At 40.7% G+C, this 15000-nt stretch overlaps 2 protein-coding genes across 2 annotated transcripts in view; one reads left to right on the top strand and one right to left on the bottom strand.

The window, feature by feature from the left end:
* LOC117597537 (fibronectin type III and SPRY domain-containing protein 2) overlaps window positions 1-3491 on the bottom strand; it is a 7596-nt gene extending 4105 nt beyond the window's left edge. Inside the window, exons 1-4 of the mRNA XM_053234666.1 lie at window positions 3411-3491; window positions 1728-1986; window positions 973-1068; window positions 1-143 (exon numbers count right to left, since the gene is read on the bottom strand). The exon at window positions 1-143 is cut by the window's left edge and continues 91 nt beyond it. Coding sequence (XP_053090641.1) covers window positions 1-143; window positions 973-1068; window positions 1728-1985 — 497 coding nt within the window. The 5' untranslated portion in view covers window position 1986; window positions 3411-3491. The remainder of the gene's footprint in view (window positions 144-972; window positions 1069-1727; window positions 1987-3410) is intronic.
* Window positions 3492-4510: 1019 nt separating this feature from the next.
* On the top strand, window positions 4511-13191 carry LOC113526642 (WASP homolog-associated protein with actin, membranes and microtubules). Its single transcript, XM_034305117.2, has 10 exons — window positions 4511-5206; window positions 8196-8369; window positions 8476-8626; window positions 8806-8975; window positions 10087-10249; window positions 10480-10670; window positions 10900-10986; window positions 11111-11206; window positions 11375-11744; window positions 12501-13191. Exons 1-10 carry the CDS (start codon window positions 4586-4588, stop codon window positions 12794-12796), a joined length of 2319 nt encoding a protein of 772 aa, XP_034161008.2. The 5' UTR covers window positions 4511-4585; the 3' UTR covers window positions 12797-13191.
* Window positions 13192-15000: the final 1809 nt, after the last annotated feature.

The following is a 15000-nucleotide window of genomic DNA, read 5'->3' as shown; positions in this document are numbered from 1 at the left end:
AGCAGCTGCCCGTAAAGAGCCTCCAGTTTCAGTTTCTTCTCGTCCTGCAGGGCGGCGCTGTTCTCTCTGAAACGCTGAGACAGAGACTGCAGCACGTCGTTATAGTGCTGCTCCAGATTCTGCTCCTGACGCCCGAAATTCTCCTGATCACACACACACACACACACACACACACACACATTAGGCTAGATTAGCTAATGTTTCTTTGGCTAGATTGTGTAATGTTTGTTTAGTGACATCATATAATGTTTGTTAGTGAGATTATGTAACATTTTTGGTGACTCTGTTTAACGTTTGTTTGGTGACATTTTATATTGCTTGTTTAATGAGAATATCTAAAGTTTTTAGTGAGACTGTCTGCTGTTTGTTTAGTGAGACTGATGTTTGTTTGGTTAGACTGTCTGACTTTTGTTTGGTCAGGCTGTCTGATGTTTGTTTAGTCAGGCTGTCTGCTGTTTGTTTAGTCAGGCTGTCTGCTGTTTGTTTAGTCAGGCTGTCTGCTGTTTGTTTAGTCAGTCTGTCTGCTGTTTGTTTAGTCAGTCTGTCTGATGTTTGTTTAGTGAGACTGTCTGATGTTTGTTTAGTGAGACTGTCTGATATTTGTTTAGTGAGACTGTCTGATGTTTGTTTAGTGAGTCTGTCTGATGTTTGTTTGGTGAGACTGTCTGATGTTTGTTTGTTGAGACTGTCTGATGTTTGTTTAGTGAGACTGTCTGATGTTTGTTTAGTGAGGCTGTCTGCTGTTTGTTTAGTGAGACTGTCTGATGTTTGTTTTCTGAGACTGTCTGATGTTTAGTTAGATTAGATTACACTGACAGAATGACAGATTGTTGATGTTGAAGTAAATATTACAGCTGTACTGCTATAAAACATAAAGCTGGCATGTAGGTGACAGAACATCCCTAAGTAGTGCGCACTACACTACAGTTACACTACAGTGAGTTATAATACAAATGGAAATGAGAGCTGCACCTCCACAGTGATGAAGATCTCCTCCAGGTTGCCGATGAAGCTGTCCATCTCTGTGATCTTCCCTGCTAAACTGCTGCTGCGCTTACCAAGCTCACTCTACACACACACACACACACACACACACACACACACGAACAAGACTTCATTAGGAAACCTCACACTGTACAGAACACACACACACATACACACACACACACACACACACGAACAAGACTTCATTAGGAAACCTCACACTGTACAGAACACACACACATACACACACACACACACACGAACAAGACATTGTTAGGAAACTTTACACTGTACAGAACACTCAACACATATGTACACACACACACACTCTCTCTCACACACACACATACACACACACACATGAACAAGACTTCATTAGGAAACCTCACACTGTACAGAACACACACACACACACACACACACATATATATACACACACACACACACAAACAAGACATCGTTAGGAAACTTTACACTGTACAGAACACACACACACACACACACACACATGAACAAGACTTCATTAGGAAACTGCACACTGTACAGAACACACACATATATACACACACACACACAAACATAAATACACACACACACACACACACACACATGAACAAGACTTCATTAGGAAACTGCACACTGTACAGAACACACAGATACACACACACACACACACACACACACATGAACAAGACTTCATTAGGAAACTTCACACTGTACAGAACACACACACACACACACACCTTGATCTCCTGAGCGGCGGTGCTGAGAGTGACGACTCCGTGCTGTGTGTGTGTGTGTTCTCTCGGGTTCGAGTGTGTCGGGACGCTGCAGTCTCTACACCAGGCATCAGGGGGGCCAGTGGGGTCAGAGATCAACTTCCTGTTTCTCACCATCACAAACTCATCTTCATCTTCCTCTTCATTCTCCTCCTCTTCCTCACTCGCTGTGGTTTCCTCGGCGATGACCTGCAGTCGACCCCTCATCTCATACAGATCCATACTGAGGGAGAAAATAAAACTTCAGACATTTTATTAATAGATAGAAAATAGATCGAGTCTGGAATAAACATAATGTGTGTTAATTTCCTATAACTGCACCTTCCCAAGTGTTTTATTCCTCTTATACCACAGCAATTTACCAACAAGTACAATTTTTTTTAATTAATAAAGAACTTCATACTTTTATCTGTTTATAGTTACATTCATGAGCAAGTCAGTTCCTGTTGTCGCTTACGTTATAGCAGCTATAAACACTCGTTCCCTCACCAGCCTCTCTTTATTCTCTCTCTTCAAGCTAATAAGACAATAAAAATAAACGCAGCTTGTTACGCATGTTAGCGAGAAACCGCAAAGAAGAAGCGTAAACTCCTCTGTCCTGAAGATGTCAGAAAACTTAAAGTTACAGACTGTTACAAAGCGCTGACACTGGAGACTCCTTCCATAAATGTTACATACACTTGAGGTCATAAGTTTACATACGCCTTGCAGAATCTACAAAATGTTAATAATTTAAAAAGAAAAAGAAGAGGATCATAAAAATTGCATTTTGTTTTTATTTAGTTCTGCCCTGAATAAGCGATTTCACACAGCAGATGTTTCCATCTCGTCCACAAGACACAATAATAACTGAATTTACACACAGGAACCAGTTCAGAAGTTTCCATTCGCTCGATTCTTAATCCTGTGTGTGTTTCCTGATGATCAGAGACTGTTTTTATGTTTTGTGAAAGTTGCTCATGAGGCTCTTGTTTGTCCTGAGCAGTTAAACTGCACACTGTTCTTCAGTAAAATCCTTCAGCTCCTGCACCTTCTCTGCTTTTCCACCATCTTCTGCGTATCTGACTCCTTTCCATCAGCAGCTACATGATGCTGAGATCATTTGCAGTGAACGTTTGCAGCTTCTGTAATAGTCGTGTTCGAGTCTCTCAGCTGTCCAAAGTGTGAAAAGATGGATCTCAGCATCATGTAGCTGCTGATGGAAAGGAGTCAGATACGCAGAAGATGGTGGAAAAGCAGAGAAGGTGAAGGAGCTGGAGGATTTTACTGAAGAACAGTGTGCAGTTTAACTGCTCAGGACAAACAAGAGCCTCATGAACAACTTTCACAAAACATAAAAACAGTCGCTGATCATCAGGAAACACACACAGGATTAAGAGTCAAGCGTATATTACAGAATATTAATCAACACCTTCTGGCCAATCACAATCCAGAATTCAGTGTGGTGTAACTTTAATTACTCAACAAAAACTATGAGTAGATGTTTAACCAGACTGATTAATTTGAATGAATTTGGAAGTTTATTGCTCACACAGAGAAGAACGTTATTTCAATGTGATTGTCTAAAATCCATAATATCACTGACAGCTTGCTGGAAATGACAGATTAACTGCTGGAAATAAATAAATAAATACATTTCTTTCTCACCTTCCGGACTGAAGTGTAGATTCTGCAGTGTGTCTTCACACACACACACACACACACACACACACACACACACACACACACCTGCTCTGTTATATCCAGCTCCTAAATTTAGAGACTGAAGGAATTCACTGATCACATTTCACCCAGCTCAGGGTTGCCAGATTGGACATGTTCACACTTTCATAGCTGTTTTTTTAGTAATTAGTGACTGAAGTATGTAATAAATAATAAGAAAAAACATTATTATAAAAAATAAAATCGAATTATTAATAAACAAATCAACCAACCAATAAACAAACAAATAATGCAGGTGTGTTACAGATTTAAATATTTACTGAATCCCCAGTGAAATAGTTTCCTTAAATACATGTTCCTGGAACAACATTTTTTATAAATGATTTCTGACAATATTAACTATAAAAATCCAAGAAAAATAGCTCTTACATAATTCCCATATTATATAATATTATACAATATTAATTCACTTTTACTTCTCTGTTATTTTATAAAGGTGTGTACAGAATAATAAAAAGCTAAACTGTCACTCAGAATTAACATCAACATCAGGAACTAATAATAATACTAATAATACTACTAATAATAATAATAATAAAATGCGAATTAATTTGATTTTAAGAATATTACTTTTGTTGTTCAAGCTCTAAAATGTTATCGTTTTTGTTATTGGTTTGTTTTTGGCACTTATATATCAATAAAATAGTGTAAAATATATTAAAATTATATAAAAATATAGCTATAGAATAATTCACTTTAAGTATATTACAGATTAAAAATAAATAAAAACGTTAAAATGTACTGTAACATTGAAACCGATGCAGTGACACAGGTTGACCAGCAGATGTCGCCAGTGTCTCACGTTTCTCCTCACAGAGACTTTTGTTTTTTTTTTTGCTCTTTTTCTGTTTATTTTCCCTGTAAATATAATTTAGATGCTTTGTTCTGTGTAACTGCATATCTTTATCATTTCTTTCATATGTAGCTTTTGAACTTGTGAGCATTACTCTACACTGTTACTGCACCATTACTGTAGTCTGTTACAACAGTTAAACCCGGAAGTGATGAATTGCCCGGATGTGAAAGCATCTCAGCACGTGATTTGTGTTTGTCAGGGTTGAAGTTGAACAGGAAGGTGAAGGCCTGATGGTGGGATCATCATGAGCATGATGAGTGCAGATGTGGAGAGGATGGACAGTCTGGACGGATGGGTCGCCATTAAAAGCGACATATTTGAGGACAGAGAGACTCACAACATCCGGTTCCTGGTCCAGTGGAGCGAAGCGGAGTCCAAATTCGCGGTGATTTGTCACAACAGGACTCTTCAGCAGAGGAGGAGGAGGAGGATGAGGATGAAGGTGGAGGATGAGGAGGAAGATGAGGAGGAGGAGGAGTGCAGCTGGGCCGCCATGTTCTCCGCCTCCGAGCTGAAGCACATCCACCAGCAGCTGAGCGGCTCCGGGGACGCGCTGTGCGGCTTCCTGCCCGAGCTGGCCGCCTTCACCCAGCCCGGGGTGTGGGACACGCTGCTGAGGAGAAGCTGGCAGGAGCAGCAGAAGGAGCAGGAGCAGGAGAAGGAGCGCGACGTGGAGGCGGTGTGTGTGCAGCTGGAGCGGTATTTCAGCACCGCGGTGGATGTGTGCGGAGTGAAAATCCTGCTGGACACTTTATTCCCTCAGGAGGAGGAAGGAGAGGAGGACAAGTACTGCGAGAACCTGCAGGAGTTTAGGAGGAGAGCCATGGAGGAGCAGGTCAGGAGAGCCAAGCACACGCTGGACACGGTGAGACCCACAGCACATCAATCTGAGCTTAAAATATTATATAAAATTATACTGTTATCTCCTTCATCATCATCTTCATCATCTTCATCATCAACAACAACAACAACAACAACATGGTCTGAGTGAAAGTGAAAGTAAACAGACTCAGGCCTTCTTCTTCTTCTTCTTCTTCTTCTTCTTCATTATCATACCTGCAGGGTGTGTTTACACCCACACGTGTGTTTATGTGAAACTCAAACACACACTTGAACATCACAGTATCTTGTAGAACTTTGAGTCTGATCTCAAGACGTTGACTTGGACTCGATCTCGGTTATTGGTCTCGCTCAAAAATACAGTCTTGCTCTTGACTGAGAGTTTTTAAAATAATGTTCGTGTCGTCTTTTCTTTTCACGTGTGTAAAGTTTCTTCTAGAAAACAGCCGACTCACTGGAGCAGTGTCTCTTAAGACTCGGACTTGACTCTGATCTCGGATAGTCCTGGACTTGGACTTGACTTGGACTTGACGGTGTTGCTCTCGACTGCAGCCCTAGTGACATGTTTTTCTCCTGTCCGTAGCTCCGCCCACACTTACACAAACACTTATTAAACGTAGTTTTTACTCTTTTCAAAATGATTCTCGTCCACATGTACAGCGTTTCATTACTAATTCACTGTTTCATTAATTTACCCTGATGCCCTCACACACACAAAGCACATGTGCACACTGTTTTCATAATCATATCATATTAATTAATTAATTAATTCCTGTTTAATAGTTCAGCGTGACTCGAGTCTGGTCTCGAGATGTTTTCTGTATTAATTTGAACTTGTCTCAGATTTGTGCGTTGGTCTCGTTAAATATCGTCACTGTCTCGACCAAGAAATAATAAAAATAATGTAATTTGTAAAAAATAAAGTTCCTTATTCTAGAACACAGTTTACATTTACATTTATGGCGTTTTTCAGATTCTCTTATCCAGAGCGACTTACAATAGTGCTTTGAAGTCTATCAATAATACATTCTGATACTGACTCATTAGGTCACAAACTAGGAACACCATCAGTCCAAAACTCTGTTGGGGATTTTTTTTTTTTTTTTTTGTGAAAGTGCTAATTTAAGTATTTTATGAAGAGGTAAGTCTTTAGACGTGGTTTGAAGACTGCCAGTGACTCAGCTGTTCAGACATCTAGGGGAAGTTCATTCCACCACCTCGGCCCAGAACAGAGAAGAGTCTCGATGCAGGTCTTCCTCGTACCCTGAGAGATGGAGGGATCAGTGGAGCAGGTCTAGAGGAACAGAGGGAGCGTGGTGCAGTGCGAGGTGTGATAAGAGCTTTGAGGTAACTGGGTGCTGGTTCTTTTAGCTTTGTAGGTGAGCATCAGTGTTTTAAATCTGATGCAGCAGCTACAGGAAGCCAGTGGAGGGAGCGCAGCAATGGGGTGGTGTGGGAGAACTTAGGAAGGTTGAGAAGGTGAGTTCTGGATCAGTTGCAGAGGACGAATGGCGCTCAGAGGCAGAGCTGCCAGGAGCGAGTCGCAGTGAGTTTAATCACTGGTGCACTGCACAGATTCAGCGAACTAGTTGAAGTTAAAAAGTGGCCTCAAGAAGGATTTGATGGTTTTCAGACTCGATTTCAGACAGTCCTGCCCTTGGACTCGACAGTGTTGCTCATGACTACAGCCCTAGTGACATGTTTTCCTCGTGTCTGAGGCTCCGCCCACATGTCTTTTTAAAACTTGTTTTTTACTTCTTTGTTTTCAAAACAATTCCCATCTGTTTCAGGAACTTTCATTTTCTACTTTTCCCTCATTCTCACATAATTTACGCAGATTATATAAATTCACGCTACTCTCATAATTGTGTTGCATTAATTTCTTTTTAGTTAATTCATGTATTTTTTTGGTTTGTGAAAATTTCTCCACCTGAAAGACACAAAAACGATTTGAAAACGCTCGCGTGATCGTGCCAACGCTCATCTGTCATAAACTGTGACGTCAGACGCCTCAAGAATAACGTTAAGAGCGTTAGAGAAGGAAAGAAAAACACCAACAGAGTTCTAAAAGAAAAAGGACAAACACGAGGACTCGTGTGGAACTATCAAAGTGAGTCAAATGAAAACCTTAAAAATAAATTAGAATTGAATAGAATTGTTATCTAGAGGAATCCGGACACTTGTTAAGCTGGAACACTCGAACAACATGGAGATTTTTATGTAAAATAAAACTTTTGTGAGACCAATTTGCAATAAACAACGTAGAATTTAAAAGAATAATGATTTCATTTGATTCATTCTCGTACATCACAAACTCATTAGAGCTTGAAATGATAAGATTATGACGTTTTGCCCCCCAAAAAAAGAATTAAAATTAATGAAATTATAAATAAACATGGTATTTATATAAGGAGTAGATCATATCATGAGATATTTCTAAACAAAATGCATCACGATGTTTAGGTTTGCTCATAAACCACCAGCTAAACGGTAATGTTGCATTTAATAAATAAAATGAGTTGATGCTTTTAGTTAATATCTACAAAATTAATTTGTTAAAAATTAAAGGATAAATTATTTAAAGGTTTAACAAAATGTTTTCAGTCAGAGTTTGTATCTTATTTTAGAAAAAACAACAAATTTGATATAAAAGGATATTTCGATATCTCAGAAAAGTGTATTGTGACACAATTTATCACAATAACGATATTATCGTATCATATCATCCAAGTCTATGCAGTTTTACATTCTAATAGTTTTTTGATAATTTAAAAAAAAAATAATTTCTTATTTATATCATCACCACACTGCACTATTTCCAAAAATCAAATATTAAGCAGCATTTATTTATTCTCACTTAATACAATCTCATCACTTGCTGTAATATACAAGCTGCCCCCTAGTGGTCATGTGAGGAACTACAGACAATAAAGTCCACAGGGTCAGGAAAACACAACACATTTCTGTGTGTGTGTGTGTGTGTGTGTGTGTGTGTGTGTGTGTGTGTGTGTCAGATCATACAGAGTCACCGTGCCGCAGCAGGACTCGTGCAGCTGATGAAGATCTATGAGGATGAGGACGAGGCGTACGGTGATTTGGTTACCATAGCAACGCAGTTTTATCAGCACCAACTGCAGCCATTCAGGGACATGAGAGAGCTGTCGACTTTACACACCATGGAGATACAGGTACACACACACACACACCTTTCAGAATAAAAGGTGTGTATACTTATAAAAGTGTACCTTTGTGATGTCTAACTGTGTGTGTGTGTGTGTGTGTGTGTGTGTGTAGAAAATGCTGCAGCTACAGGAGCTCGGTCCGAAGCGAGTGTGTGAGTTGGAGAAAGAGGCAGAAGAGTGGAGCAGGGGGGTGAACGAGGCTGTGTGTTCCATTCAGGATGTCACTGTGTGTTACTTTACTGAGACGACAACCGCACTGTCAGGTCTCACACACACACACACACAGACACACACACACACACAGAGACACACACACACACACACAGAGAAAACTACAACATTATAGAGCAACAGTTATATAATTAATCACGTGCATAGTAGCTGATGTTGTATTGTGTGTGTCTGTGTGTGTGTGTGTGTGTGTGTGTGTGTGTGCACGTAGGCATGCTGAAACAGATGGAGGCGGACCGTAAGCGATTTGGCCACGCCTCCTGGGCTGTAGCCACACCCAGGCTAGAGAAGCTCAAATTTCTACTGGCTAAAGAGACACTGCAGCTCATGAGGGCGAGGGAGATGTGTGTGAACCGCCGCAAAGAGGAAATCAAGGAGAAGGTGTGTGTGTGTGTGTGTGTGTGTGTGTGTGTGTGTGTGTGTCTGTGTGTGTGTGTGTGTGTGTCTGTGTGTGTTCAAACACAATCAAAAATACAACACAAATAAATAACACACATATTAACTGTTTGTATACTCTGACAGGCTGAGTTTAGTCAAGTGCAAAAGTTTGTGCACCCCTTTCTGAGTATTATATAACTATTATTATACGATGGCGCTGTTGAATCCTGCACTCTGATTGGTCAGAAGGTGTTGATTAATTCTCTATAACAGCAGCTCTGACAGTAGCGCAGGTTTATATTAATGCACTCGTTCTGATACGTTATCGTTTCTATAGTAACAGCTCATTCACAGGGACGTGTACAGCGCACGCTCCACTGATAATAAACAGGCTTTAAAAAAAAAATCATTGATGTGGTGAAGTTTTCTGTAAGGAGAAATGTGTGTATGCAATATTTATGGAAGGAGTCTCCAGTGTCAGCGCTTTGTAACAGTCGGAGGTAAAGCTGTGACTTTAAGTTTTCTGACGTCTTCAGGACAGAGGAGTTTACGCTTCTTTGCGGTTTCTCAGTAACATGCGGAACAAGCTGCGATTGTTTTTGTCGTATTAGCTTGAAGAGAGAGAATAAAGAGGCTGGTGAGGGAACGAGTGTTTATAGCTGCTATAACGTAAGCGACAACAGGAACTAACTCGTTTCACAGAACTCTAAACAGATAAACAGTAGGACGTGTTGTTCTTTAATGAATATAAATTGTAATCATTGGCTAATTGCTGTGTTATAAGAGGAATAAACACTTGAGGACATTACAGATTATTCTCTATATCAGCACAACAGCCAGTGTTTTATTAACTTCCCTTAAAAGAAGAAGAAGGAGAAGAAGCTTCAGAGTGTCAGCTATGATAGAGCGCCCCCTGGAGCTGAGAGGGTTAAGGGCCTTGCTCAGGGGCCCGACAGTGGCAGCTCCGACCTTCTGATCTGTAACATTCATCTAATAATGGTTTGCATTTTTATAGTTATTACAAACTGTTGCACTGAACTGTAAGTGGATGAGAGATATAATGACTATAATGAATGGTGTGTGTGTGTGTGTGTGTGTGTGTGTGTGTGTGTAGATGAGCGGTGTGTGTGACGGGGCGAGTGTGTGTGACGTGGACGTGTTGGAGCTGCAGTATTACGAGGCTCAGCTGGAGCTCTACGACTGTAAACTAGAGATCCTGAAAAATGAGGAGCTGCTTCTGCTTGCACAGATACACACACTGCAGAGACAGATCAAAGGTACACACACACACACACACACACACACACATATGCGATGTTAATGAAACATGGACGTCCCAACATCAACTACATCTATTGTTGTGATGTAATATGGACAAGTATGCAAAAAATGTAAATTAAGCCCCGCCCCATTTTAACCCAGGATGCACAAAACATGTCAGTGTGACACCATGTGTGTGTGTGTGTGTGTGTGTGTGTGTGTGTGTGTGTGTGTGTGTGTGTGTTAGAACTAAAGGAGGAGGTGGTGTATTACGACGCCTGTGAAGACCCCTTGGAGCTTCAGCATATGCAGACAGATGCTAGCCCCGCCCACTCACGTGGTAACTCCGCCTACTCTCACCTACAGCAACAGCTACTGCAACTGGAGAGGAAAAGAGCAACGACATCAACACGCAGAGCTACACTGCGCAACCGGAAGGTACACACACACACGCACACACACACACACGCGCACACGCACACACACTTGGGTCAAAAGGGGCGGAGCTTAACAGGAATACTAGGTGTGTGTTAGTATGTAACTAAACTCAAAAAGGCGCTGTTTCTTTACCTCGTCACTCTGTGTGTGTGCGTGTGCGGGCGTGTGTGTGTGCGGGCGGGCGGGCGTGTGTGTGCGGGCGGGCGTGTGTGTGTGTGTGTGTGTGTAGGAGAGGTGTGTAGAGGCACGTGAGCTCCAGCAGAGGGCGGCGCAGGAGAGAATCGCACAACACCAACAACACCACGCGGTGCACCAGGTGAGTTACCATGGCAACGGCGTGACCAAAGAAATCATGGGAAATGTGGCAATACATTGAGGTTGACCTGGTGTGTGTGTGTGTGTGTGTGTGTGTGTGTGTGTGTGTGTGTGTGTGTGTGTAGAAGCGAGAGAAGAGGAGGGAGGAGGAGGAGAAGAGGAAGGAGTGGGTGCAGAAGGAGAGAGAGAGAACAATCAACCGACTGCGTTCTTACAGAGAGGTGATTTATTACCCACAATCCTCTCTGCTCATATCAGAGTGTGTGTGAGTGTGTGTGAGTGTGTGTGAGTGTGTGTGAGTGTGTGTGAGTGTGTGTGAGTGTGTGTGTGATGTTTCCATTCAGTTCAGCAGCGTGTGTGTGTGTGTGTGTGTGTGTGTGTGTGTTCAGAGAAGTCAAGGTCAGTTCATGGTGAAGACCCATCGCTCCAATAAGCCCCGCCCTCCTGACCTTGATGACTCCGACCAGCCCATGTCAATCATCACACTGGCCACACCTACCCAAGCAGGTAGCCACGCCCCCAAGCCCAGAAGGAAGGGGCGGGGCCAGAAGCAGAGGGATATCCCGGTGCATATTCTTTTACCCCCAGGCGCAGGAGGGGCGGGGCATGAGCGGACCTTAACTCCTCCCATTAACCCCCCTCCTCCCCCTCCCCCTCCTCCGCCACCTCTGCCCCCGCCCCCTCCACTAGCACCGCCCCCTCTGTCAGCCCCGCCTCTTCCGCTCAGTGACAAACAACCGGCTGGAATTTCTACTGCAGGTGAGGCTCCGCCCACAAATCCCACCGATTATTGATCATTGTGATTATTCATTATTAACTGATAGATTAATCACGACTCTATTGATTACAACGCTGATTATTAATTATTGATTATGATGTTGATTGAATATTTATCGTGGTATTTATTATTACAGTGATGATTATGAATTATTGATCATAAATGGTGATTATTGATTTTATTGATTGTATTAATGAATAAATTATTAGTTAATCGATTGTATTGATTATTATTTTGATGACATATTGATTATTGATTGTTGTATTGATTGCAGCCAGATAAATATAGATTATGATCATGTTTAATCATTATGGTTTATATGAATATTGATTACTGATTATGTATTAATAAGAGTATTGATTATGACACTGGTTATTGATTATTACTACTAATAATTGATTATTGGTGTTAATGATAAGCAATTATTAAGGTGTGGATTAATGATTAATGAATATTGATTGATTAAACTGATAAAGATTGATTATTGTAGTGATTATTGATTATGGTGCTGCTGATTGATTATTGATTATGATTAATGATAATTGTTGCTGTAGTATTGATTATTGCTTTGGTGAGTAATCATGAAGTATGGATGATTGATTAGTGATTAATAATTGATTATTGATTACTGATAGTTATTGTTCATTGTAATATTGATGAGAGTTGGTGAGCAAGTCTGAATTGATGGATTATTGATTATTGATTTATGATAATGATTGATAATTGACTGTGTTCAGGATCGATGGATGATGTTCTGGCGTCGCTGCAAAGGGGGCGTGTTCACCTGCGTAAGGTCACGCCCAATCCTCAAGGCGCTTCCACGGAGACCGGAAACTTTAGAGACAGTTTGCTATCAGCTATCCGTCAGGGCGTGGCCTTAAAGAAAACCCCGCCCCCTACAGGCTCCGCCCGCTGTCATGACTCTGAGCTGGAGCTGAGCATCAAGGCGGCCATGATGAGGATGAAGAAAGTCTCGAACGAATCTGACGATGAAGAGCGTCCAGACACACCGCCGGGAGAGTGGGACAGCTAGGAGTGTACACACACACACACACACACACACACACACTACACACTACACACACACACATAGAGGTATAGTAGCCATTTGAATGTTATGAAAATTACACATATAGCACTTTAATTTACATTAGAAAGAAAAAAATGGAATTTTCTGTATTTTGGTTTTTTTTTTTTTTCCCCTTTTATGTTTATTTATATCGGAAATAAATCTCTATAGAGTCTGATGGAGTTTTAATAAAAGACTGTGAGTTATTTTAATAATTAAAGTTGCTCTGCTGTGGAGGAAGCTTATTATATAAAACCTCAATCAGCTCCTGAGCTCCTTCTCTTTCCCTTTTTTTCCCTTTCAACATTATTTGATGTATTTCATTTCATTATTTTAATTAAATACACCAAATTCTCGCACTTGTGTGCGTGTGTGTGTGTTTCTGGTTTTAATTTAAATTCGAGTTTTAGAAAGAAGTGAGAAGATGCTGCATGGCCGAGGGAAAGACGAGATTCTGCCTTTTATTCAGATTCATTTATTTGCTTTTATTTATTCAAATTAATTTAAATTGTAGTTTTAATTGTAATTCTGTAAATTCAGAGCATTCAGAGAAAGTGAAAAGGTCAGAGGTCACAGGTACTTACACAATCCCCTCCACTGGCTCACAGTCATCAGCCTGTAGGGGGCGCACGAGTCACACACTCACCTCTAAAACACAATTTTTTGACTTTTACTGATAAAACACACAAAAATAATGGATATGATGTAATATTTTTGCAGAACAAATGCTAGAATCTGGTGCTGATAAACTCTAAAAAGCTTCAGAGACATTTTGAGAAGTTAAATTTGGAGAAGTCTCGATTTATTTTACCAACTGTAATTTCACCAATATTTAAAAGTGAAAAATGAAATTATTTCCAAAAGGTTGGACAATAAAATTGTTCACTTTTGGAAAATATGCAGTAATGGAATAAACAAAGGAAGTAAAATGTTGAGGATTTCTGAAAATAATAAAAATATTAAATTAAATAAGTCATTATTTTATGTTTAGAAAGTTTCAAGTCTCTTATAATTTAAGCTGTTTAAAAATTAATTTTAAATAAAGTAATATTGTATTAATTAGTTATTTATATTTTAAATAAATAAATAAATAATCTGTTTCATTTAGAAGAAGCCCAAAGTGACTACAAATCACGCTCATTAAAAATGGCAAGATCTGTGTATACTCATGAATATGCAAATGTGGACACGCCCCCATGTCTTCCTGCCATCTCTGAAATCCACTAACATTAGCTAACTTAACTAACCGGTTAGCTAACTGTTAGTAAACTAGCTCATGTTAGTGTGAAGTCAGTATCAGAGTCTTGACTTAAATCCTCATTTATTTATTAAACCCTGTCAGAATATAATCTGTAATGTTACCATGGCAACCAACATATATCCGCCACTTATGTTAGCTAGCTAACTATCTGAGATCCCAGGTTCTGCTGCTAAAATGTTCCACATCATCATCATCATCCTCTTATCTCAGACGTGATTGGTCCAAAAGCATGGTGTTGTTTAGTGACATCACAATCTGAGCTCATTATGTAGCTCCGCCCCCAAACCTGTTTTACTGAGAAAGTCTCTGCTTTAAAGGGAAAATGTGACTTTACACTGAACCTCAGCGCAGAAAAGAGGTGAAGGAGAAGAACGTGTGGAGGAACAGCACTGCGTTCGAGTTAAACGAATAGTTTCAGTGAAGATTCCACTGGCTTGTTTCCATGGTAACAGTCATCAGGATCACAAGATGGACAATGATTTAACACACACACACACACACACACACATCAGTAGGGCAAGAGTGAAGTTCAAACTGCAGAAATTCTTGCAACTGTGTGTGTGTGTGTGTGTGTGTGTGTGTGTGTGTGTGTGTGTGTGTGTGTGTGTGTGTGTGGGCAATACCCCCACACACACACACACACACACACACACACACACACACACACACAGCTCAGTCAATACAGTGTGTGTGGGATGAAGTTTCCAAGGCAACACGTCCTCTTACAGATCTGCAGCAGCTTCAAACTCCCACTCACTCTGTGTGTGTTTCTCACCCCTACAATTCCTACACACACACACACACACACACACACACACACACACACACACACACACACACACACACACAGAGCGCAGGAACTCACCTGGACCCTCTGCACCTCCTCCATCTCCAAAAAATCTCTGCA

This window comes from Pangasianodon hypophthalmus, chromosome 6 (genome assembly GCF_027358585.1).
Source record: "Pangasianodon hypophthalmus isolate fPanHyp1 chromosome 6, fPanHyp1.pri, whole genome shotgun sequence".
Lineage (NCBI taxonomy): Eukaryota > Metazoa > Chordata > Actinopteri > Siluriformes > Pangasiidae > Pangasianodon > Pangasianodon hypophthalmus.
Note: the sequence above shows the minus strand (reverse complement) of the source record. Positions and strands in the feature narration are given on the sequence as shown.